The 26,993-nt window shown below is 48.2% G+C and overlaps 1 protein-coding gene across 1 annotated transcript; it reads right to left on the bottom strand.

The window, feature by feature from the left end:
* Nucleotides 1-26,993, bottom strand: RDH10 (retinol dehydrogenase 10). Its single transcript, XM_079796733.1, has 6 exons — nt 25,944-26,993; nt 24,076-24,311; nt 4,639-4,737; nt 3,392-3,537; nt 1,471-1,602; nt 1-1,370 (listed from the first exon to the last, which is right to left on the bottom strand). Exons 1-6 carry the CDS (start codon nt 26,230-26,232, stop codon nt 1,247-1,249), a joined length of 1,026 nt encoding a protein of 341 aa, XP_079652859.1. The 5' UTR covers nt 26,233-26,993; the 3' UTR covers nt 1-1,246.

Genomic DNA, 26,993 nt, shown 5'->3' with positions numbered 1-26,993 from the left:
GTTAATTCTTTAAATTTAATCAGTCCTTTATAAAACTTCCCAATTAATTAGTAAAAGATGGCTTATTTTAATAGCCTTAAACATCAGTTGCTATTTAAACAAGACATTCTAAAAAAAAAGGCAATCACATAATAGTTTATAGTCATTTACAAGTGGATGGTATACATTTAGATACAGAGGTAGAAGTTCACTTTTACAACGTCTCACGAATACACATTTACCAAATTCAAGGCACAAAATAGTTTGCTTTACAAAAAAATACTGTAAAAATGTCATTTGCTGTTGTACAAGGTGAATAAAAATTTCAAAAGAATCTTTACAGCCTTCCATATGTACTCCATAGTGTGAGATTTCCCCCCTCACTCATCATAGTTGGCACAAAAATGGGGATTTTTTTTTTAAATTTAGAAGTCCCCATTTTTAGAAATGTTCTCTTTGCTGATCTGCTACGTATTCTAGATAAAAGTCCACCCAAAGAAATGAAACACAGCGACTTCCTGAGGAAAGGGCACGTTCTGGATGCAGCAGAATTCATAGGTAGGAAACGCATGATCTTTTTTTGGATAATTCGGTCCCCAGTGATAGATACTTAAAGGAAAGGTTTCAGAGAGAAAGTTTAAAAATTCAGCTAACACTTTAGTCGTGTGACTTTAAGAAAGAGACCGATTATCTTACCGAAACACTCAAACATCACTTGATTCAAACTGATGGAGATTTCAAAATTCCTTTTCAGAAGAGCTATACAGACACCACGAGAGGCCGCACAGGCGGTGCAAAACGAAAACTGAGCGAACAAGAGAGCACATCGCACTATCGGTCCTTGGAGTTGCAAGGATGTCAACTGACTAGAGTTTAATGACAAGAATTAATAAACTCTATGGGAATGAAGAAAAGCCACACACATGAAACACACTGTAGTTATCATCTCTAGACTTTCTGCTCGTTAAAAAAAGTCACGGGAGCCTGGAGACGCCACAGTGCTTGTCGGAAAGAACGGACTGGTTTTAGGGTTCTGCCTAAAAAGGACCCCACTGGCAACACTCGACCTCACCTTTGCTGATCGCGTTTTTCCAAGCACTCTAGTCGGTTAATTTACACTTTATTTTTTAAAAAGTTGATTAATTAAAAAAAAAAAAAAAGTCCACACGAATTTAGAATCCCGAGAATGTCCGTAATGCTGATGTGGGTGAACGGAAACATCTTGATCGTCTTCCGAGAGAAATGGCACTCCACCCAAAAAAGATTCTCAGATGCCGTTTTTCGCCTCATTATTGTTTGTGGCTTGTTTTCTTTGAGCGATAAAGGGGTACATACACTTGTCCGCTCCTAGGAACCGATACATGCACACGACGGCTTCGAAAGGGAGGATGCTGCAAGGGAAAGCCACAGCGGTTAGCAAGTGCGAGGCGTGAGCCAGGCAGGGGCGGGTCCGGAAGGGCAGGGCCCGCCCGGGAGGGACCCCTCGGTTACCTCTTCATGAATGTCACGATGTACATGAGGCGGGGCGTGCAGATCATGGGCTGGTCGGTGAGGATGGCCCTCATGGCCTGCTGCACGCAGTAGTCGGGCTTCAGAGGGGGCAGAAAAGGCTCGATCTCCTTCCTGAAAGTTAGGTAAGTAAAATGCAATGAAGGTGAGCACACAATGGGCAAGACTGCGCTTCACTTCACAACACGAACAGCGATGTTATCTGAGCGACAAGATTTTGCCTCCGTTTTCACTTCATTTCGTTTTTCTGTATTTCCTAAATTTTCCTGCTATGAATAGGCAGAGTCTGGGAAACAAGTTTAAAAAAGAGGGCAGAATTGTCTGCTTTTCTCTAAAGTGAGTCAAGTTTAAATACCTTAAATTTTTTTTCTTTCAACATAAAAAGGAGAGGGTGTTTGGCATAACAAACACTAAGCCCAAACAAGATGCCAGAGGGGAAGGGTCAGCCTGAGACTTCAAGGACTAAGGAGGGACAACCACACACACACGCACACACACACACGCACACACACACGGGGAAGGGTCAGCCTGAGACTTCAAGGACTAAGGAGGGACAACCACACACACACGCACACACACACACACACACACACGGGGAAGGGTCAGCCTGAGACTTCAAGGACTAAGGAGGGACAACCACACACACACACGCACACATATACACACACACACACGCGCACACACACACACCACACACACACACATGCACACACGCACACACACACACGGGGAAGGGTCAGCCTGAGACTTCAAGGACTAAGGAGGGACAACCACACACACACACACACACACACGCACACACACGCACACACACGCACACGGGGAAGGGTCAGCCTGAGACTTCAAGGACTAAGGAGGGACAACCACACACACACACACACACACACACACACACACATGCACACACACACTAAGGAGGGACAACCACACACACACACGCACACGCACACACGCACACACACACACACGGGGAAGGGTCAGCCTGAGACTTCAAGGACTAAGGAGGGACAACCACACACACACACACACACACACGCACACACACGCACACACACGCACACGGGGAAGGGTCAGCCTGAGACTTCAAGGACTAAGGAGGGACAACCACACACACACACACACACACACACACACACATGCACACACACACTAAGGAGGGACAACCACACACACACACGCACACGCACACACGCACACACACACGCACACACGGGGAAAGGTCAGCCTGAGACTGCAAGGCCTGAAGTCACCTTCCACCTGCCTCCCTGCCTGGTCAGGGTCAGGATGTGACCAACAGGGAACGTGTTCGGTTATCTTCCTTTGCCTTTCAAATGCATCCAGCAGAGGTCTCAAGCACGTCATCACAAGTACCCTCTTAATGATTCGCGGTGTTTATTCTGCTCAGCCAAGTCAGACGAGACTTCACATTTAGACTCCCACATGCCTCCTTTCATTCCTAGCAAACCGAGTCGTTTCCTCTCATTCTGGAGTGAATCTGGCTACATACCCTCTCTGCAGAAAGGACCCTCCCAAGCCTGGAGAGTAACTCCCCTGACACGGACATTCCCACACTGGTACTAAGGGAGTAAAACACTCCTAAAGAGGGGGCCTCCAGGGCAATCCTGGGAGCTGCGTCTCCTCCACGAAGGCCTGAGAAGCCATGTTCTGTCTGACGCTTCTAGACGAACGTCTGCAGGGTGACACCGTGTGGCACGAGACCCCGCCTGTTCGTCTCATTCACCTCAATTTTACAAAGCCTCTGACCAGTGGAAATTACAGGTTAACTGTCAAATGAGAGTCCAAGTGCAAGCTGACGTCTAGGGTCCAATTTCACGTTTTCCCGGTATGGAAAGGTGATTTTTAAAACAGCTTTTTATCAGCAGTAAGACAGGTTCTCACGGACCTGATCCGGCAGCCTCGGAACATGCCAGTGTCTACCAGGTACGGGCACACCAGTGTTGTCTTAATTCCGTCCTTTTCAGCAGCCTTTAACTCGTGGCTCAGGGATTCGTGGAAGCCCACGACTCCGAATTTACTGGCGCAGTAGTCCTGTTAGAGGGAGAGAAGAGGGCAAGAGCTGAGTACACCGCAGGCCCCAGACCAAACCCAACCTTCTCCCGGGCCTATTACTCTGGTTACATTTTGCTACGAAAGGTTACAGGTGACTAAGCAAAGAAAAGGAAAGCATTTTAAAAGACAGATATCTGATGTGGTTCAGTGCAGAAATAATATTTTCAAAGCAACAGCAAAAACACATGAACACTTTTCGCCACATCAATGAAGTATCAGATTACTTGGGGGAAGTCACCACAAAGGAGTCTATGAGAGCCAGCGAACTGGAGTTAAAAATGGAGAGAGGTTCACTTTGAAGTGTCTGGAAAATTTACAAATGGTCTCTTGTTCCCCAAAGGAAACTGAAAAACAGTTAAATGAATGCTGGGAGCACAAAGGTGCGTCTAGCTTAGGTTATAAGTTGTTAGGACCTGATTTTCTTTTTCGGGTGAAGTACAAGTAAACATGGTAACTATACCTGTGAGCTTAAACTAGAACTCGCCTAAGGAAACACGGTACAAGAAGCAAGTTCTCCATTACCCCACGTTAAACTTAGGGATGGGCATGCAGAGCGCAGACGTCGTCTGGTCTGTGCCCATTTGCGTGGGGCGATGCTTCCCGTGTTAACGCTACAGACACCCACGGGAGAACAGCACGGGGTAAGATACATGCACACGCTTTATGACTTGGATGTGGTGAAGGAGGTCAGTTCCACACACTGACAAGGCAGGACCCCTCACACCCGCCAGAACCATCTCATCGGACGAGCGGACACAGACAGCTGGCTCACTTTGGGCAAGTTGACCAACACAGAAGGTCAACCTTTGGCCTCACTTATCTGCTCCCCGTGACACTGCCCCTGCCCTCCACGGCTTCGTTCTTGAACCTGTGCCTTCCACCATCATCAAGCAAAGCTGCTGGCGGGCACGGGGCACACAGAGGACTGGCCCAGCGCCTTCTCTGCCCGCTGCTCTCCCGTCACACAGCCGGCCCTGGCACACCCAGGTGGAGGGCAGCAGGTACTCTTCTTAGGATCTGGGGGTTACTCGTCACCAGAGCATGCAACTGAATGAAGGAAATGCTTCCCGTCTGACAAACCTCGACTCCGGCGGTACTGAACAATCCCAAGGAACTCGCAACCGTCACGATATGACCATGATTAATCTCCAGCATCGTAGGAAGAAAAGCCTTCGTGGTCTGAAAGAAGAGGGAGACACAGGCTTCAGAACTGACACGAGCAGTTTCATCTAAAACCCAACCCAGCAGCATGGAACAGAGTGTACACTGACCACTAAGGAGAAGATCCCTTCCGAGTCGGGTTAACCTCGCACCGTGTCATTGGCGTGGCAGGCCTGTTATAAGCCGTGACCAACAAGACCGTGACACCAGACCCTTTGGGGACAATGTCCAGATGAAAGGAAAGCCGTTCCCATAAGGCGCTCTATCACTTTCAAGTGAGTGTTGTCTGCTGATCTAAACGACTCCCAGGTCTTCTTATGCTCACGACACTTGAGTGCAGCTCTCAGGGTCTGGGAGGGCCTCCACCCTCCCACAAACAGATGCCTTGAGTTAATGTTTACCTAGTGGACACATCTAAGCAGTGACAAACCCATGAATGAAGGGATGTCCCAGCATTCTCTTCCAGCATGCAAAGCTTTATTGCCAAAGTGTGCTAACAGGAGAAAGTGTTTTCATATGTTAAGAAGAACCGGGTAAAAGTACAGAATCATTTTAATGAAAACTGTCATAATGCTAACTCTGCATTGACAAAAACTTCTCACTGACCGCACTGCGCTGGGGGGGCGGGGGGGGGAGGGTGCAGGGGAGTGGCTTTCCCAGGGAGGCAGGTGACTGGCCACTCAGGTAGCAGAGCACGCGGCTCCAGTTCCAGGAAGGGGCCTCAGTAAAGTCTCTTCTCCCTCAGGCTCTAGTGCCTTTGAGATGCAAGGCTGTATTTTTTTTTTTACATTACTTCAAATTGCTTAAGATGATCTATGAACTACTCTACCAGGCTCCCAACAGCTTTATAACCTGCTTCTTAAAAGAAAGCAGCAAAGAGCAATCTGTCTACTGTTGAGTTATAGCCCATTGCCAACACAGCGCCCCATGATTTATGAAGTAAAAACCCAAATGCCGCACACAATGGACTTTAAGAAGAGCTGCATTCCCTTCTCAGAGGACTTTCTGGCTAAGCGATCGCTGAATTTCTGCATAAATAGCAAATGTGTTATCAAGGCTTTTGCACGTACAAGATCAAAAACAGTCATTCCATCCATTTTGAAGTTTTTTCATGTTCCAAACCATGACGCATGCAGTTGGCCAAATGCATCTTGGTGACATGTCCTAAGGTGTTCCCTAGTCTGACTCTGGACCAGCATGAGACACCCCTTGCCCCCCAACTCAGACCCCATTTGTCTGGGCCTCCTCGTTGTTGTCACCCATGTCACGCTTATTCTCACCTGCCAGGTTTCACCCACCACCTCTTCTCTGACGCTCTACCTCCCGTGGCCGCCTACGTACTTCAGAGCATAATAGGCATCGCAGCCCCTTCTGCTTCTAAGTGTTCATGTCGCTGGAGCTTCCCAAGACCTCTCTATCGAAAGTAGTTGGGGTGTTAAGCCTTTACCTAATATTATTCTGTTTACCTTGACTTTGTCCATATTTCTTTAAAACACAATAGTAGGTACCATTCACCGTAATGTATGCTTTATGGTATTTTGGTTTTGATTAATATGTCTAGCTAGCCCAGCCCAGACTATGCGGGAAGATACAGATTCTGTCAGCGATGAAGGGAGATTCCTACGCTGTGACAAGAACTGTGGAAGCAAGTGACGGGACTCCTTGTGTGCTTACGGACCCGCCGCGGGGCTGGGCGTATGACAGGCCCATGCTTCAGCTTGACTTTATTTCTTTGTAGTGGTAAGCGGGAATGGTTAAGGCAACGGTGATAATAGCTATGATTCTGGTCTGCTTGATAGCTAAAAAGGGCAAGCTGTGGTACTTTAGGTCATTATAGGTTCACCTTTAGGCTCTATAGCTGACATAGGGCTATTATATCACAGAACTGCAATAAAGTAACATCACAAAGAGGCTTCTATATTCCAACAGAAAGCCTATCCTTAAATAAGCAAGTGTGTAAGTGTTCTTGTAAGTATCTGGTTATAATTAATTGTCTCCAGATTTATACTCCAAAAATTATAAAATTTATTCTTGATGTTATCCAGAAATCATTTTTAATTATTAAAAGTTTGCTTCGTCTTGAAAGATGCAGATAGATTTAGTATGAAGGGCCCTATTTTTAAGTTCTGAAGTATAAGAACTCAATGTTAAATCCCAAGAAATTAAACACAGTATAAAATACCACTAAGATATGCTACTTGGTGGCCTGACAAATCCGAACACTGACTGTGACCGCCACGTGGCCAGTGTCCCCACTGACTCTCGGTGGTTGGCCGTGACTGCAAACACACAGACACTGAGCGGGTCGGCTCTCACGACACGCCCTGTTCACGCGCCACACTGTTGCTTGCAGGTGTTAAATGACTAATCCAGGTCCCAGCACCATATAAAAGTAGGGGATAGAAGATTAACAAACTCCTAATGGTTTTCAAAGTTTAATTTGCTCTAAGTTTCTGAAACTGGTGAATGTCCCCTCCGCTGAAATTAGTCTGGTGGCATTAACTTGTTCAACACGCGTTTCTTGAATGCCTACTCCATGCAGGTTCTGTGTTCCGCCCTGGCCAGGGATGGGCAATGACAGCGGGTCCCCTCCGGTCTGTGCAGAATTCACACTCGCCAGCGCCTCGCTGCGTTAAGTCAGAACACCAAACAGAAAGCAGTTCTAGCCTATCCTTCACAAAAGCAGGGTCTTATGGCTGCATATTCTAAAAAAAAAAAATTAAAAAAAATGTTTGGCTTCTTCCCCTGCACCCTCTGCAAAGTAGTTTGGAGGGATGTTGAAGCTGCTGGTTTGTATTTAAAGGAAAAAGGAAAAAGAAAAAGAGAAACAAAAGAATCCAAACATGGCTAAGTGACAAATTTTTTCCAATTAATTGTGGTTGTAAACCACTCTTTTGCAGGGAAGTATGCTTCACTTTAAGTAGCTGGTAGAGTGTGACCTAGGTTTGTTTTAATCTGAAGCTTTCTTTTGAGAGGGAAGGGTCAGATCAATGTTTTGTTTAAAATATGTGATTTCTTGCCTAGTCAGGGACAGATCTGGCCTCTGTCAATGAACTCCAATGTGATATGGTATTTCTCACTCCAAGACCCAGGCCTATATTCTTTATTTAGAAAAGTTTACCAATTATAGGTCTAATACTACAGTGACTGCAACAACTACAAAATGCCAGGAAAGCGAGGTGCTGAGGGAAGTGGGAGGCCATGTGGGCCTCGGAGCCCACACCGCCATCCTCCAGGGCTGGCGTCAAATGCTCAGCCCCTACTGTGCGCCAGGCCAAGGCCAGCCTGGGACGGGAGCATGCGCGTAGGGACCACGCAGGTTTCTTTCCAGCCCTGAGTTTGCAGGGCTCATGCTGGAACCTGATCCACGTGACTGAGCACCAAGGCTGTTAATCATTTTCTTTGCTGCCTGAATGGAGGTGAGCAATTACCGCCTGTGCGTTATTTCCACAACCAAACTCCTGCCTTATGTCTGGAGCACATTACCAAATAAACTTTGATCAGCACGGATTCTACCCCCGACTTTACAAGAAAAATGCGATAAATCAGTGGCTAGAATGCACCTCACTTTCAGGAATTTCCCGAAGCCCCTGACTAGTCTTCTTTCCTAATGACTCTTGCCCTCCCCAGCCTGGGAGATGACATCTGAGATAGCACAGCATGTTCCGTCCCTGACACCGTCTGACAGCGCACAGAAAGCTGGCACTTGGCAATGAATTATTAATGCGCGCAAATACTGCAGCATGTATGAGATGGGGACCAGCGAAAGGTGAAGTGCTAGTTGCCATGACACCAGTCAGTTCACGCTAAGGTTCGCGATCTTTCCCTTTGTCTCAGAGTCGTTAGCAGAACAGAAAGGACAAACCTGAAGCGCACACCCAACGGCTTAAGTATAAACTCGTGGCTGTGCCGCCATCGGTGCACCTGGGCGGGCCAGGGCTGCTGTCCGCCACGGGAAGGACGGGGCCCGGGGCAGGAGCGGGGCCTCTGAAGGAAGCAGAGTTGGTTGGTGCCAATGGCAGCTGGCAAGGCTGGCTAAACGGTTAACCAAGTCAGAGAAGTACACTCCATCGCTCTCTCCTCTTACTCACATGTCTACGAAACAGGAAGATACCCAGCTTCTCGTCAGGAAAACCGGGTTGGCTCTTGATCTCGGGTGGGGGAGGCAGTTAAAGTCAGTAAGCAATGTGCACTAACTGGTCTGTTCCGAGAGAGAATTTAGAGGCAGAATGGACCGAGGGATTATCTTAACTGCAAAAGAGAAAACTCTTCATAATGTTGCCTGGCTAAAAAGCGTGGAGATACACCTTTGATTACGCGTGATTAACTTTCCTCAAAAGACTCCAACACCGCAGTCGGCCACCAGCTAGCTGACAGGGTTGCTATGTGACTTTATACAGAAGGAGCCTAGCCGGTTTGGCTCAGGGGTTAGAGCATCGACCCTGGGACTGAAGGGTCGAGGGTTCAATTCCAATCAAGGGCATTTACTTCGGTGGCAGGTTTGCTTCCCAGACCCGGCTGGGGTGGGAGGCAACCAATCGATGTGTCTCTCTCACTCACATTCTCCCCCTCCTTTCCGCTCTCTCTAAAAATCAAAGAAAGAAATGTCCTTGGGTGAGGATTAACCAAAAAAAAAAAAAGCCCCAAAAAACCCAACAAAAAGCACACACACACACCAGAAGGAAAAGGGACATTCCTCTGGACACTGGCATTCCTATGGAACCTCCTTAACAAGTCTAAGATCTCCCTGGCTCCTCAGGGGTCCTCTTCAAAGCACCAGGCGCTTTGAAAGATAACTGTAAAGGTCATATTTACAATATAAACAAGAACTTGAACAGAAGTATGACTGGACACAGGCATGACATGTCCTATCTTGAGAAATCTTTGAATGTTAGGTTTACGCCAAATTAACCTCCTACAGCTCCAACCGCCCAGATCATTCCCGTGCTCTTAATGACAGACTGCAGCAGAGCCCGCGGCGCCCTGTCAGGCCCAATCAGCCCAACGCTAACAAAGAGCACCGGGAGAAATGTGGGTCCTGAGAAGCCTGGCTTGGAAACTCCGAGACTGACGTGTGGGTGAGACGCCCAGAACGTGCCCGCCGTACTGGCAAGCGAGTCCAAGTGAATGGGCACGCAGGGGAAAGTGAGGGAGTTCCCCAGAGCAGGGAGAGGCCTCGTGTTGTGTTTTTGCACATTTTTACAACTGTCCTGTGGGCAATTCAAGAAGAGGAGTCTTTTCAAAGGACCATTTTGTAGTGTTTATCTCTCATTTGAATGTCCAAGAAACAGAGTGACCTTTCTAATGAGGCCCATGACTCATACTACGGTGAAGGGTACCACCATCAGCACTTATAGGACAGTTTTCCGCTGAATGTTGACCGTTTTCAGAATCTACAAAGAACAGCAATATCTACAATTAAAAATAATACAATCAAGACTCACTGAACAAAGAACATGTAACTGGAACCCTTAGGGCGCCCCCCTCCAGTGGTTCAACACCGCTCCCAGGGCCTTGCTTCTCCTGTCTAAGTAGCTCCCAGAGAATCCCGGGGACCACGCGGCTGCTGACAAGGCTCAGGTGACAGCTGGGGGCACTCTGCTCTGGAAACTCAGTCCCTGCTCCTGGAAAACTATGATTCAACAGCACAGACGACTGAAGCACTGAAAATACAGTGAACTGAGCTACAAAGGTTAATAGGATAAATCACTAGTGTGTTCAGAGACTGAAAAATGGTGACATGCCTCCCACCGAACCTGGGAGAGGAGCACAGGACTAAATAAATACTATACTGACCACACTTCAGACACCGCACTTTGACGTAGAAAATGCTACTTGAAAATTTTCATTGCAAAATTCCCATCAATTAGGAAGTAAAACCCAGATCTATGTTCAATACCAATATATTGACTTGAAGTAGTCTGGATGCAGTTGACAGCACACGTTCTGGAATTTATGTAACTGGATCCTGGCTTCTTTTTTTTCTTTCCGAGTTGGGTGTGTTTGCAGACAGAAAGGGACACATTGTGCAATAGAGCCCCAAGATACCGAAGCCTGGAACTACTCTCGCAGTCTTAACAAAATGTTCATCAAAATCTCAGATTGACACAAAATGTTCCGTCTTAGGTACAGAGGAGGCTCAACATGTCGTCATCGTCGACTTGTACCATCTACCGTCCTTTTTATGGCTGGGTTGAGGCCGCAGGATTAGCTCACATTTGCAGGCATCAGCAGTTAATCCTGAATACACACACACACACAAGCCCATTCCTACAGCTGCCCTGCAACCAAGAAGCCAATAAAAGAGCGAGGCCTTTCAAACGAACACCTAGATGATGACACCACGAGTTATTCAGCAAAACTAAGTGCGTTCATTAACTTGCCTTCCCGATGAGAGGCCTGGAGAGAACCTGCCCCGAGGCGGAGACTCAGGCATCCACATCCCCTTACATGTGAGCGTGTGCTACCCAGAAACACCGGAGAGGAGGTGACTTAAAGCTCAAACCTGCCTTTGGAGCCCAGAAACCACGTGGTCCTGACTGCCAATCGCTTAGCCTTCCTCGTTACTTGACCTCTCTGGACTTAACTCATTTGTGAGATGAAAAGGAGATCTCCAAGTTTCTTAGCTCAAAAATGTTATGATGACTTATATCTAATAATTCTTTCTTCGATTCCTGCCACGCTTTCAAAATACAAGTTGTAACACTGAGGTCTTACTTGCATAAGTCTCGTGAATGACTCAGTAGGTATCTCTCCATTAGTGCCAGCATCTGGTGAGCAGTAAGAATATCTAGTCATCACACACGAATAACTGGTCATGCCTGTGCCTTAAAATAATCCAACTCGAATCCATGCCTCTTCTATGCTAAAAAAATTACAAGTTATCTGCAAAACAATCATCGCTTTTCTGTATTTTACTCCAGCCCCTGGAAGCTCGGTGTGTTAACAGAAACCATGAATGCTGATCCCTGTCTCTGAAAGGCTGTTTTCCCTGGCACTCCCCCTGGCCGAGTCCTAGATGATCAAAGGAATGCTCCGGAGCTCCCTCCCTCAAGCTCAGGGCCCTCCTCTTATTTAATAACTCTTTATAGAATAATGAAAATAATCCACAAAATTGCAGCCAAACCGTCGGCTGAACAACAGGTTGTCATTAATCCCTTTGCTTTTCCCCGAACTTGAATCACATCTCAGAAATTATAATAAAGACCGATCTTCCCAAGGGCAGAGCCTCCGTTCTGCTCTGGTGACTGTAACCACTTCCATGAGGCATGGCCACGTGCAGCAGGCCCGGCCACGCTCAGGCCTGGAGTGCAGGGCCCTCCCACCCCACCCCACCCCACCCTACCCCACCCCACCCCACCCCAGCAATGTCCCCAGGATCACCTTCCATCACCCCTTGTGTTCCATATGTGGAAACAGTTCAAATTCTTCTGATTTCTAGTTTTTTACTGGAGTCTTTTTAAAAACTTAAAATCTTAACCTAAATGAAAGATATATAATCAAAAGGTTATTCCTGAAAACTTAATGTATTCTCAAGCCTGCATTATCACAACTTAGAATTTGCTATGTGTGAGGGTCTGTCAAGTACCTATACTTTATTGGGCATGTTGAGTAAATTTAAGGATTGTAGAAACCTCCTTTTCTATAAATCAGTGGTTCCCTTCAAGAAAAGTTCCTTCTCAAACTCTGACGGGCACGGATCACCTGGGACCAAACGCCGATTTCGACCCAGCAGGTCTGGGAGGGGCCTGGATCTGCTTTTCCAACATGTGGCCCTCTGAGTGGACCCCAGGCTGAGCACCGAGTTCTGTCCATGCCACACCTCCTGCGGCTTCAGAGCAGTCTCTGCTAGCAATGCAGCAACATAGGCAGACTAATTTCTCTGCTCTCTCTCGAACCAGGACTTTAGGGGTTGGGAAGGCCCATTCTCCACGCCCCACACCCTTCTCCCAACAATGTTTATGAGATAAAGGCCGGTTCAAGTCAGAGAAGAGCCCCAGCGCTCTGGGGGGACTCCCAGTCCGTTTACAGACTCACTGTATGCACACTGCCTGGGTCCATTTTAGTAGTTAGCAGGCTCCTCGGCTGTGGTCTTCGAATGTTTGTGTCCCCCTCCAGATTCATGTTGAAACCTAATCCTCAAGGTGATGGTATTAGGAGGTGATTAGGCCACGAGGGTGGAGCTCTCATGAATGGGATGAGTGCCCTTATAAAAGAAACCCAGAGAGCTCCCTCCCCGCTCCGCCACGGGAGGTAACAGCAAAGACAGCTGTCTACACACCAGCAAGTGGGTCCTCACCAGACACCCAATCTGCCGGAGCCTTGATCTTGGACAAACCTCCAGATTTGTGAGAAACCCATTTATTTCGTTCATAAGCCACCCAGTCTGTGATATTCTGTTACAGCAGCCCGAACAGACTCCCTGTCCACATTAGAACAAGCTCTCAAAACGAGGCGGAGAAGACTTCAAAATCATCCAGAGGCTTTGAAGGCTCAGCTTTCCAGACAGGAAATTCAGACCTTTAGGCCTCAGCATTTCTTTTTCATTTTTCACATTTACCTTTCTAAAGCTGTCATGCTTTGATAAGCCTGGGAGAAAACCTGACCTAGGAAAAAGTGACCCCTTTAATAAAGGGCTAAGTTTGGACACAATCAGCCAGTCAAAACTGCACAATTTTGAAAAACCATGATTAGCATTTTCTAAGGCAAAGCTTACAGAGTTATCTGGAATTCTGATCCCATAAGATTATTATGTAACAGAATGAAGGTTTTACATTTTTCACGAGATAATAAGCTTAACAATGAAACTGCACTAAAATCATGCTGTTAGTGACATTTTGGTCCCAAGTATTTATAGGACTTTGTTCAGCCAGTCCTTGTAGAAGAGCCTTTTTATTCACTACTTTTCCCATCCAGTTTGTCAATGCTGACACATGCATGAGGAAGAGAAGGAGGAGGAAGAGGAGGAGGGGGAGGGAGGGAGGGAGGGAGGAGGGGGAGGGAGGGAGGGTGAATAGGGATGCACTATTCTATTCTCAATGAAAATTACAGAAAAGGCAGAAAAACATATGAATTGGGCTTTGGTAATAAAATTCTATTGTGGTATTCATTCTTTAGTCTACAATTTTTGCATGTTTGTCTAATTTATGGAGCTATCTCTCTGGGGACATTAAGCTAGAGTTAATCACTACCATTGCTAAACTAACCATGGTAGTTAAAAAAAAATCAATGTTTGAAGGTGGATTCTTACATTCTACCACAGGACAAAAGCAGAAGTGACTCACAGGCAAGTCCAGATGCTTTGAACATGTAGTCCAGGGAAGGACAGCAGGTCCTGGAATAACACTGAGTCATTCAACGTCGATTCGTTAACATTGATGAGATGCCCTAGGAACTTAACTCCTGATTATATCAATTAGCCTGTGACGAAGTTGGTCACATCATGCGCCATTTTGCTTAAAGTCACAGACCTTACTGACACTGTACTTTGTAGAGGTTCCAAACTAAAGCCCTAGGATGAGGGCCTGGGTCCTTGCTTCTTCCTTCCCCAGGGGTGACTGACCTTAGGCAAGTCCCATAACCTGTCACAGTTTGTTTCCTCATCCATAAAAATGGGGATAAGTGTACTTAATTCAGAAGAGTGTGCATGAAAGGGCTTTATAAAACCTAAGTGCTATATAAAAGTACAGTAAGTGCACACAAGGCTCATTAAGCATATATTTATTTATAGGCTAGTTTGGTTATAAATGCTATCTATTTTGGGTTATGTTGTTTTACTCAAGTTCCTGCAACTCCTGGTTCTTGCTATGTATGGCTCCCAGGCCTCCCTGCCCTCCACGCAGCACCAGACCACACTTCCTGCAAAAACACCCGTCCTGACCCCTGAAGCAGCCTCAGAAACACGTTGCTGAGTAATTGTTCAGACACCTTTTCCTCCAGAGTCCTAGACGGTGCTGGGAAACACCCACACGCTCTCCCATAAGACCCCTTCCTAATCCTTTTCTTTAGCCCTGTTTTACTAGGACCAGAAAACAACTGTTTAAAAATATCAATTACAATGCTTGGCGGAGAAGAGTCCAGCAAATGCAAAAACACTAATAGCACAGAACTACTTTTTACATCTGCTGTTTCCTCTTTCCCAAGAGTTTGTAGAACTATCTTGTTTTTAAAAACCCTTGAGAAATCAGTAGGGGGCAGTATGTTAGTTACAATTTGCAGGTGGGAAAATTCAGGCTTTGAATTTTAAGTTTCACTTGTCCTCAAAATCCCCATGTGCTACACAAGTTACACCACCAAGTATTTTCCCAGTTACACGGATTTGGGGAGTGTCACTTTGAGCTCCATTGTTTAGAATGACACTAAGAAGCAAACCACGTTAATATTTAAAAATTCCAGTACTGAGCTATTTGAAGGAAAAGCAAGAAATGCAAACTTTGTGCAAGCAGCAAATGAGAAACACTGTGGTTTCCCCAAACCAAAAATCGCCAGGGTCACACAATGTTAACACCAGTGCCACCATTCGCAGCTTTGTGTGAACTCTGAGAGTCACACAGACCAAGTCGTGTTTTGTCTCCAAATGTGAAGTCACTGTAAGTGGCTTGTCAGTTGGGCTAATTTGACAGCACTCAAGGTTGCCGCAGTAATTGCCCTCCCTTGTTAAATGTTCTAGCAGCATTTGCTGAAGTGTTGAAAGTTTTATAATCATTATGAGAGGGTATTCCATCTTCACCCCCCTTGGTTCACTTCATTTTACTTTCAGAGCATTTTGGAAAATGGTCTCTGACAGGTGTGAACTTAAGTTTTAAGAGAATTGACAAATAAAGGGAAAAAAAAGAAAAAGGAATTCAGGAATAGGCCATGCTAGGTGAGATCAAGTAAAAGGTGTTAGCATTCCTGCTGTTGAAAGCATCCCCTCCAGGCTGAGATGGCTCAAGCCTTGTAAACCCAGAGGCCCCGGCGACTGGAACTAGCTGGCCCACTGTCAGGGCGAGGAAATCCTAAGGCCATGCTCTGACAACCTCCGCTCTGAACAGGGGTACCTTACAGAGCGTAGGTCACAGCACAGGCAGGTCCCCTCGGGCTCCCCGCTCCGGGGACCAGCTGCATGCTTTGTCTATATGTATTCTCAACGAGAGAATGAAAAGCTCCCTTCTTCCGAGTTATTTTCCAGTTATGCTTACAAGGGGTCTGAGCTTAGAAAGAGTTTTTAGGTCAGTTAATGGAAACTATAAGAGGGATTTATTCTTTGAATAGCTAACTTTGACAGTAACTTCTGAGATAAGAAATCACTAATTAAACTGAGAAATTTAACACATTTTTATCTTATCAGGCTCAAAACATTGGATTTATTAACCCATTCAGTGGAGGCAGGGAATAGTTTCCATTTTTTAAAAAAAATCTATCAGAGTTTGTCATACATCAAAGATTAGCTACAAAAGGCCCTTTATCTTGGGAAAATAACTGGTTGTGTGTAGAAGGAAATAAGATACAAATCCCCCCTGCCAGTACGCCCCCTAGTGGAATTTCAGCATAGTACAATTTGGGGGTCCCCAAATATCCTGGGTATTGAGGACTTAACGCAGGAGCAGAAGGACTATTGCAAGTCCAGGGGTGTTGTAACTGCACCTGGTCACCAGCCTTCTGCATATGTCACTCACTGAGCATTCCAAGCCAAGCAAACACACAGGACACCTACACATCTATCCACATAGGCAGCCCTCTGGGCTAGACAGAGGCAAATTGACGACTTACCGGAATGGAAACAGGCTTAATTATAGTTTCCAAGAGACAGAAATTATAGATGCACCTGCTATTAACAACCTTTAACTCAAGACAAACTGAAGTAAAAAGGGGTTTCCTACTTTAAAAATGCATTCTAACTCGCAAGTGAGGTTAAGACTACTGAAAGGGATTTTCTGATTGCCACATCTTAAGAGCTATAGTCGAGATACTAAAGTAAATTCACTTGACAATCTGAAGAATGATTAAGGCAAACACAAATTTAAAGGAAGAGAATAAAATGAGAGAATGTGGGCAGTTAAGCGTTGGCCATTGGGTTTGTAGCTCTTCTGCTGGCCCCAGGGACCCAATCCTGCAGCGAGTGGGTAGGGACTTCACCAGGCAATGTCCATTCAGTCTTTCGGGAAAAGCTATTCAATCCGTGTTAGCATTAGCACAGGTCAAAGAATGCATCCACTCTGACATGTCCTCTAGATACATTCTACAGGGTTGGATGATGGCTAAAGCCTTGCATGGGAAAAAGAACAAATACCAACTTTGCTTCCAGAAATGAGATCAATAGCACATAATCCAACAAGAGGACCATTCCCTGAACCAGGGATTGGAGTTGATTCTACAAGGACTGCCCCTTAATATATAAAGATACTAGTTAGTCAACATGAAAACATCTTGATTGTGTTTGTTTTTTCTTTCCCTGGAGTAGTGATCCATTGTCTGAACTATTTAGCTCTGCCTCCCAGTAAGACAGGACTCAAATGGCAGAGCAGCTGAGTGGCCAGGGCTCTTTCAGGGCACAGCCCCGTGTGACCTCGCTTAGGGCAAACCAGGGGCTAAGTGATGAGCTTGAAGGCAAGTGGAATTCAGCTTGGGGAGGTCTGAGCTGCGGTGTTAATGAGCCTGGACTTTGTGCTGTGAACAAAATGGTCACGCAAGGGTTTGGGGTCGGTTCCAGTCAGTGTACCCTTAAGCAGACACATCACAAACTTAAGTCTGCTTAGAAAACCCCAGGGTGGGGAGCAATGGCTGGAAACAGGGCAAGACGTTGGGAGACTCTTTCCAGAAACCAGGCAAGAGAGGTGGAAGCACACAGGTGGAGGCAGAGTGGAAAGGAGGGATCCCAGCACATGGAAGCAACAGAGCAGTCAGGGCTGGGTGCCCCGTGCATGCATGCATGCAGCACCAACAAAGAAAGACACTGCTGATGTCTCCAAGCCTGGTCCTGGCCGCGCCTGGGAATTCAAGAAGGGGCAAAAAGGAGGGAGTTCAATTCTGAGACTTGCTGATGTTAGGGAATGCACGGAACGGACAAGGCAGTTGTGTGAAGTTGGGAACTGCCGCAGAAAGCACAGTGGAAGCTGCTGAGAGAGAGAGATGACCCAGCCAGCAGTGCCAGCGGGAGAAAGTCTGAGCACCTAACACCAGTCATTACATTTCCGAGGCAGGGAGGCTAAGCGGATTGACAGGAAGAGAAGCAGGAGAAACGGGGCTTATCATGGAAGCTAAAGCACCGTTTCCAAGGGACAGTCAACAGGGTCACACTCTGCAGAAGGACCAAGCTACACACTGGGTCTGGCACTGGGGGCACTGGTTACTCGGTAAGACCTTCCAAATGATCGAGATAACCAGACACCTGTGAGAACATATGTCAAAGATGTTGGGAAGATTTTTATAGGATGGTTCCCTGCTCACTCAGGCCAGTTATGTAAAGTGACATTTTATCGTATCATAGATGTTGATTTCTAGTAGCAATAGACACGAGCCCAGCATGTAATGTATCAAATATAGACACTCAAAGTTCAATGAGCATGTGATCTTATTTTGTTTTAGGAAAGAAGGCTATGAAATGACTTGGTCAGGCACAGTCTCAGGTATCCAAGTAGTTGCTATCTAAGGAGAAGTTTTAGTGTGACCACAAGAAGTACTAAGGCAAAGTATGCTTACTCCATGCCAATTTTTAGTTCAGTTCAAGACATAAGAAGTCTTTATCTCTTCTACAGCTCAAACATTTGATTTTTATGCATATGTTTATTTAATAACAGAAAGCAGCTAATTCTAGTACAGAATTTAAAAGAGGCCTTGAATTACAAGCGTGGTGTGTTTTTTTTTGAGGTGGGGGGAGTTGTGTGTGTGTTTTTTAATCCTCACCCAGGGATATTTTTCCATTGATTTTTTTAGAGAGAGTGGAAGAGAGAGGGAAAGACAGAAATATCGATGTGAGAGAAATACATCGATTGGTTGCCTCCTGCACATGCCCTGACCAGAGCCCGGGCTGGGGAGGAGCCTGCAACCAAGGTAAGTACCCTTGACTGGAATCAAACCTGGGACCCTTCAGTTCACAGGCTGATGCTCTATCTACTGAACCAAACTAGCTAGGGCAAGTTTTTAGGAGCTATCCTTAGAAAGAAAAACAATGTCTAGAAAATATATCCTATATAATAAAAGTCTAATATGCAAATTGTCCCCTCGAGCGTTGTTCTACCGGGAGACCAACCGCTCACTATGACGTGTGCTGACCACCAGGGGGCAGCGCGGAACATGGCAGATGTCGGCAACCCAGCCCCTGGGCAGGGGGCTGTGACCTCTCACTGGCTACCTGGGGGCAGGGTGACGGGAATGGAGGTGTGGTGAGAATGCGGGGTGTCCGCCGAGCTCGCTCTCACTCCCCCTGCTACCCTCCCCCGGGACACCAGGGCTTGTGCACCAGAAAGCCCCCACGCTCAGGTACCGGGCACCCGCGAGGAGCCCGCCCCGCACCCGTGAGGCCTCTTCCGGGTGAGCCGGGCCGCAGCTGCCGCTCGGGCTCCCCCTGGGTTCACGCAGGAGCCAGTCTGCAAGGCTGGCCAAGAGACATCACGCTGCCCCTGGCTTCCGTGCGGTGCTGCTGGGCGGCGCTGAGGCCCACGCTGCTCCCTGGCCCGCGGCCTCCGGCTTGGCTCACCGCATCTCCGCATGGGGACTCGGGCGCTGTGACTCAGGCGGAGGGGGGCGCGCAGGGGCCCAGGGGCCCAGGTGCTGCCCAGGGCCGAAGTCAGCTGGGACCTGCCCTTCTACGCCAGACGCTCATGCTTCAATCGCTGGCCAGGCCTAGGGACCGCACCTGTGCACGAATTTCATGCACCGGGCCTCTAGTAGTCTAATAATTCTCCGTATTATGGGTTGGAGGAGGAAGCATTGACTATATAGTTTTATATGAATACTTTAGAAATACTTTTAAATCTAAGAAGCCTTAAAGAAAACTAGGTTTCTCTAACCAGAGAACAGAGGATTACAGTCTTTGAGATTAAAAACTAGTAAATCACAAAAAAACTTGAACATTAATGATTAGGGACCATTCATGAGATATTAGGTACTAATGTCTTTAAGTGCTACATTACTCAGGTCTACTGGTGGGCTTTTACTTTTCCTGGATGGATTTTAACTAAATAGACTTTAGACATTTGGATATAGATAAATGCCTAATTCAGTAATTAGTATTTTAAAACTGTGAAACCTTTTAAGTTAAGTGGTCTATTAATTAACTACCAATTATCTTGTCTGACTACCGTATCAATAGAAGTAAATTACCAACTAGCTATGTGACAGATTGAGTCCTTTGCAATGCAAAATTTCTCCCGCACATAAAAGGCTGCAGCTAAATGCTTCTGCCTCCCCCTTTTGGTTAATCAGGGATCGATGTGCTGCTCACGTGGAAAGGCGAGATGCAGCTCTTTGGTCAAGAAGGATCTACAGATAAACTCAATTTTAGAAACAGCGAGCTAAGACTCTGTGCTTAAAAAATAACAAGTGAAGCCATGCTAACGTTTTGGGGGGAAACACGGGTTTGCAGTTCCTATATGGAGGCCAACTTTCCATATTTCTCACCAAAATACAGAGAACCTGAGATGGTTCCTATGATTATGGCAAACAAAGGGCACTGTATTGTATACACTCTGCATGGTCTTGCCCTCCCCGGGATTGGTGCACAACAGATTATGCTGACTAGAGCCTGCCCCAAAGCTATCACTTCTTGACTGGCGACCAAGAGAAGGTTCCTAGGAAGGTTCCTGGTGATGGAAGAGTACCGGAGGGTGAAGTATCACAGCAGACGGGAGGGCTGTGCAGAACAGGGCCACGTCCAGTAAAAACTGCCATCGTGCATGGGAATAGCAAGAAGCAAGGAAGCAGTAGGAGAAGGAGTCCTCTCCTTAAGGCCTGGCCACTGGGAAACAGGCATGGATACCAGGCATTCCACTTGAGCTTGATCCCAATTCGCATATTCACACCAGCCCTCTCAAAGTCGCCAGCCTCGAGGCACCGAGCAGACTTAATGCACTACAGTAAAGATGAGCATACAGGTGGGGCAGGGAGAATGGAAAAACGATGCAGGAAAACAAAAAGAGGTGTGATCGGTAACGAACGGGAGCCAGCCCCACTATGAAATCTCATCGATCGTTCCCAGCTTCAATCAGTCCGGCATAATGCTCACCTTTGGAAACTGCAAAGGTGAGCATCCTCTGAACAGGTGATCTACATATTCAAGCAGAAGCCTGGCCTTGATTACCAAACATTTATCGGGTGGCTTAGGAGCAGAGCTATGTGCCAGGAGGGGGAAAGCAAATAGATGCAGAAATAAGCTGCCTTCAGGCTGTGTGCCATCTACTTCGGGGTTCAGAGCACAAGGTAGAAAAAGTTGCACCGAAGAACAGACCGTGCGCCCCAGGATGGACCTGACAAGGAGGCTGCAGAGACTCCCGGCAGGAAGAGAGGAAGCTCAGACAAGTCCTTTCACTGCAGCTTCGTCAGAAAATAAGAGGCTGGACAAGATGATCTCTAAGGACCCTTGCAGCTCTAACATGCAAAAACGCCAGAAAAGGTTACAGCAAGAACTTGAGCGAGGCCTTCAAAGGCCGATGGAGGAGGGGCGGAGGGCCTTCCAGGCCCGGGAAGAGTGTGAGGAATGGTTTGAAAGTAGCAGCATCCACGGCTTTTTGGTGGACGCCCACATGACACCCACGCGGTTTTCTACTTAACTGCACATGACTTTAACTCGGGGTCAGGACTGCCTGCTATTGATTATATTATGAAAACCAACAAACAACGGCTACTTAAAAGTCTAGCTCAAAACGATCTGTTCACATGACTGGGCAAGTCTTTGCTCAGCTGATCTACTTTTTAAAAATGATTGGGGCAACTTCTTTTCCCCACCCAGATACAGTCAAAAGACACACCGGTGATTTTTTCTGGAAGGGAACAGCGCATGCCAACACTGGACATCTCTGAACAGCTACCACGAATATGTTCCCCTAAGAGGGACCACCGGAAGGGGAGCTGGATTCAGGTGGCTCTTAGGCCATGTAGGCCCCCCACCCCCAAAGAATCACTGTAAAAATTAACATGATAGTAAGTCTTCTTTTACATTTTAGTTGCTAGATCTCAACTTCTTAAAAGGTTTCTTGGCGATAAGTTAAAAATTCTAACTAGAAAGCGAATTTTCTGACTCAAGATTGAAAATAAATTCTTAAGTGTAGATGCTGGGGGAAAACAGCTGGAGAGCTCAGGAGCCTCCCATATTTTAATACGAAGTGACGTCATACTGCCAAGGCTTCCAAGAACTCCCTTCATTGTGGAGTTAGGCAACATCCCACAAGGCCTCTGGGAAGGTGATCTGTTCCTGCGTGCTGTGCAGCTTCCGCTCCCCGATAACCCTGCTACTGGAGATGCGACTGGATTTTCTTAGGTTAGAAAGTAGCCTAATGTTTAAGGGACAGTACATTAATTGATGTGTACTTTCAAAGCTGAAGCTATGGCTTTTCTGTGCTTAACGCCCACTAAATTAGCTCTCATTTCATAGGAGAAGAAGAGCCGCTTTCCTCTTACAAGTATTTAGCTGCAGATGGTAGGGGATTTCTTGAAAAATCTGGTTGCATTTGAAATTTTAGAACTCGGCAAAATGAGCATGCAGAGAAAGTAGGTGTTAGACTTCAGAGTATTTTGTGTAGGTAAACGTTTAGAGTTCAGAAACCGAACATCAGCCCTGTCAAAGGCTATCGGGAAAAGCCAGTCCCGGTGCCAGGGTTCATAACTAGCCTCCAAGGGCTGAATACCTGTTGAAGGATGAATAGCTGACTGAACTCAAGTTTCTATGGCAGCTTCACCCTGACCATTCTTCAAACAGGAAAACTATAGTCCACCTGCAATGTATGTACGTCTTTTATTGCTAATGAGATTGTTTCCCTCAGAATTATAAACACACGAGATGCTGGATAAGCTGTTGCCCTGTTGCACTGGCCTTCACTCGCCGGCCCCACCCCTCTGTCGCCTGCCACTGCTCTATGGACCCCCGGCAGCAAGGACTATCCGTCCCCCGGCCCCCACTGCGCACAGCACATGCTCGCACACTTCCGCACATACACAAGCACACTTAATCCCCCCGGACTGTATCTGGTCTTCTCCTTCCACCTTTAAAACATGACATGAGTTAACTCACAACGTTTATATGTTCATTCTAGAGGTTTGGAAATGAATTAAATAAAGTTCATGTTTGAAAATAAAATGTGTAAGCGCCTTCCAGGATAAGAGAAATGGTTTGCTGTTAAAAGAGCAACATTTGACTTAAGTACTTCTAAAGCCAGATTAAGTTTTTAAGCAGTTGCTAAAAAACTAATGAGGTTTAAGGTGACCCATTTAGGAGAAACAGTTCTTCATTGTGTTCGATTAGAAGGCTAATCTGCCTATGGAAAACACACACACACTGTCCTTTCTCCTTACCCTTCCTTTATCGGATCCCACTTCTCTACAAAAGTAAAGGGGGAATACTATGGAGGAGGAAAAGCAGAAAATGGGTCAACCATGTGCAGTTATAGGGGAGGGTTTCACACCTCCCACTACTGAATCAGTTCGGCTGAAAAACTGGGTTAGTTTTGTCCCTCGAGCAGTAGAAGGCCCTCTCTCTCCTCCTCAGGTGCCGTAGGAGCGCCGATGTCCTATCTGTCATCCAGGAGCTGACGTCCTGGTTGGTCTAAGTCCCTGATCCACCAGGCCTCACCACCCTCCTGCCCCTACGTAGGGACCCTGTGGTCCAACAGGGGTGACTTCTGTCTCCTGAGAGGCCTCCTCTAAGCTGAGATGGACTCCACCAGGACAGTGCCCGACCCTGCGATGGTCCGCGATGCGAAGTGCCCGCCAGGGTGGCCTGACTGCGCCCAGGGGACCACAAATGCTGATCTCAGAATCTCCGGCGCTTCCCAAAATGCGGCCCAGCGGTAATTGGGAAGCCTAAACTCTGACTTTAGGAATTCATAAGAACAGCCGATGTTTTACAAACTCAACGGAAAGTAAAATAAACAAACCCAGGATTTTATGCTTCCTCTTGTTATTTTTATGGCAGTCTTTCAAACTAGTTCAAAATGTTCAGTCCTCTACCCTCTCAAGAAATGCTGAATTGGGGGTGGGGGCGGGAAGCAAACGGCGATTTAATAGTACCCGGTGAGCGGTGTAATTCACCGCGGGGAACAGTGCTTAGAAGGAAGCTCTGTGGTGGGAGTGTGCAGGTGGCGTTCGGGCTGGTACTGCAGTTTCTCTCCGACCCCCCTCTCACTGCAGAGGGCCCAGGAATGAACAGAGGGTGCTTATATTTACCCAGAAGTGTGCGTGGCAATTGACCATCATGGTCCTCTCAATGAGCTCATCAGGACATTCCAGGAGGTGATGCCCGGAGACCACACCGGCATTATTGACCAGGACCGAGACCTCGCCAACCTCCTTGCGGACCCTCTCTGCCGTCAGGTAGACATTCTCCCTCTTTCCCACATCGCAGGTGTAGGTAAAGACCTGCAGGTTACAGTGGGGCAGGATCTCTTCCTCACCGTTTCCAGCTGTCCTCAGAAGTCCAGATGAGGGGGGGGGGGGCGGGGGATGGAACAGAGAAGGGAGGGGGTTTGCAAAACGTGAGTCACATGGCAATCAGTAGGACAAAGATCACACGAAACAAAAATTCTACAGTGAGCTTCAGATTTCTAACACGGTGAGGCTTGCCAATGACTGAGCTTACAGCTGCTTCCCTCCCCTAAACGTCTTGGGGAATTACAGCAATTTGCTGGAGAACTTCGCTTAGGGGAAAATCCTGCAACTGTGACAAGCCCAGTGCAAGTCAGACCTCCTGGGATCAGCTTCCTGGAGCGAAAGACACCTGGAAAGAACTGATCCCGGCCCAGGGACCAACACCCCTCCCCCCAAACACACACAGGACACACTCCTCTTCTGGGGGGGGGGGGGGGGAAACAGTGGCCAGAAGTGGCTTTTCCTCTTTAGTAGGAGCACCCTCAAAATGGAAACTCACCTCAAGGCTCACATATCAAAACTGTAACTAATAATCTGAATTCATCCAAAGCCAATAAATGATCCTAGAGTTTCTCATGAAAAGTGCACACTAGTGTGTTCTAACTGGCATAGCACCCTTACATAAATCAAGTTCACAGGTAACCATGCCATGTTATCACACAAGAACTCAATCTGAAAACCGCAATCTCTTCCCTGGAAAACGAATAGCTTCATCGCTTAGGTTCTGGCAGGGAGCACAAAAATCTGTATTTGCTGCCCTCCAAACCTTCGCTGGAAATGTAACATTTTTAACCTTTGATTTTCTGACCTAAACGGCAGGTGCCAATAATTTTGGCAACTAATGATCAATGTGGGGGAGGGGTGGTGCCCAAGTTAATCTTCTCTGTATAGTTCAATGTTTTCCCTGGAAACGAAAAATCTTGTTAAAAAGCAAAAGTGATTGTCAAATTCCCTGGACCAATACTTATGTTTGGTGGTGGTCTCCACATTTTTTATTTTTAAAGTCTCAGATTCAGGTCAGTTGATAAATATACAAAAATGCAGATTTCCTGAGGTTACCAAAAACATGGAAAAAATGTACAGAGAGGCTGAAGTCATTCAAGCTCTGTCTGAAGAAGCCGTGCAGCGCGGTTTTTCAATCAGGTTGAGTGTGTAACTAAAGTACTTAGTTATCTCTGGTGACACAATGTAATTATTTCCTGGTGATTAAAGTTACAGTGAGCTCAGTGCTGCCCTAGTCTAAGAGGTTCAGACCACACGAACCCTTCGTGCTTCTGTCCACTCCGAGAACCGCTTCCCAGACAAGTTTCCCACCGCAAAGGCCATGGAGGCATTTCTTTACGCTTCAAACCGGTGGACACCAGTTCCCTCGGCCTGCCCTGTCCTCGGAGGGCTCAGTCCTCAAAGACACCGGGCCTCGGCTAAGACAGGGGTTTGGCACACTCACCCTTTAAGACAGAGGTGATCGTGCTCCTTTATGGGGAGGGGGGAGCCTGTAGGCAGGGAGAGTTGGGGGGGGGGGGGGAGATGTCTCTTCCAGGACAGCCAGGCTGACCATGGCAATGGGGTTCGGTGGGGTGCGGAGGGGGTGGGGGGCGCCCAGGTGGGCGCTGGGGCGGGGAGGGGCTTGACTCAACAATGCCAGGGCGGGCGCAGGTCCGACTTACCTTGCAGCGCCGCGGCATCCGCCGCCTCCAGGTCGCGGTAGATGTGGCGCACCATGCCCGCCGTCTCCTCGTTGCTCTGCGTGTTGATGTCCCAGAGCACCAGCAGCGCCCGGCGCCGGGCGAACTCGAGCGCGAAGAGGCGGCCCAGGCCGCTGCCCGCGCCGGTGATCAGGCACACCTGGCCCGCCACGCTCTTCTCCTTGGGCCGCACCAGCCAGCGCGCCGCGGCCAGCACGAACGCCCAGAGCACTTTGAAAGTGACCACGAAGAACTCCACCACGATGTTCATCGCGACGCCCGGGGGCCCGCACGAGCCCAGCGCCCGCGTCCGCGCCCGCGCCCGCCCCGCGCCGGCAGCCCGGCTCCCCCGCCCGGGGCGTTTGTCGGAGCGGCCGGGACTAGAAGGCTGCGCCCCGCGCCCGCCCCCGAGGTGCCCGCCGGGCTGGGGTGCGCGGGGCCACTCCCGCCGAGGCTCGGCGCGGGGGCCCAAGCGGTGCCCTGATGCGGCGGCTGCCCGGCTCGGCGCCTCCTGCCGGCGGCCGCCCGCCTGCCCCGGAGCGCCCGCCTGGCCGGCCGGTCCCGCTGCAGCGGCGGTGACAGCCGCGAGTTAGGCGGCGCGCGCTGCCCTCATGGCCAAGCCGCCGCCGCCGGAGCGTCTCCGGAGCCGCCGCGGCGGCTCCCTCTCACCCCGGGGGAGGGGCGCGCGGCGGAGACGGCCCGGGCCGGCGGGCCGCCGCGGGACTTGTCAACTTGACCCAAGTTGCGAGAGGGTGGCAGGGTGGGGTGCGGGGCAGCGGGAGCGCCGGGAAGGGGCGACTCGCCCGGCGCAGGCGAGCGCTGCCCGGCCGCTTGCAGCTGCTCCCGCCGTCTCGGGCGCCCTGCACTCTCCGAGGCTGTCACTCCGGCACCGGGCTCCGCAGCGAAACGCCACTCGCGAGTCGGAGCGCTCCCGACCGTCTCCGAGCGGGATCCACGCTCCGCGCTATATAACCCGCGACCGGGAAGAGCCAGAGGCGGCATCGGCCCTCCCTCCGCTCGGCCCACCCCGCC

Source organism: Cnephaeus nilssonii, assembly GCF_951640355.1.
Source record: "Cnephaeus nilssonii genome assembly, chromosome: 18".
NCBI lineage: Eukaryota > Metazoa > Chordata > Mammalia > Chiroptera > Vespertilionidae > Cnephaeus > Cnephaeus nilssonii.
Note: the sequence above shows the minus strand (reverse complement) of the source record. Positions and strands in the feature narration are given on the sequence as shown.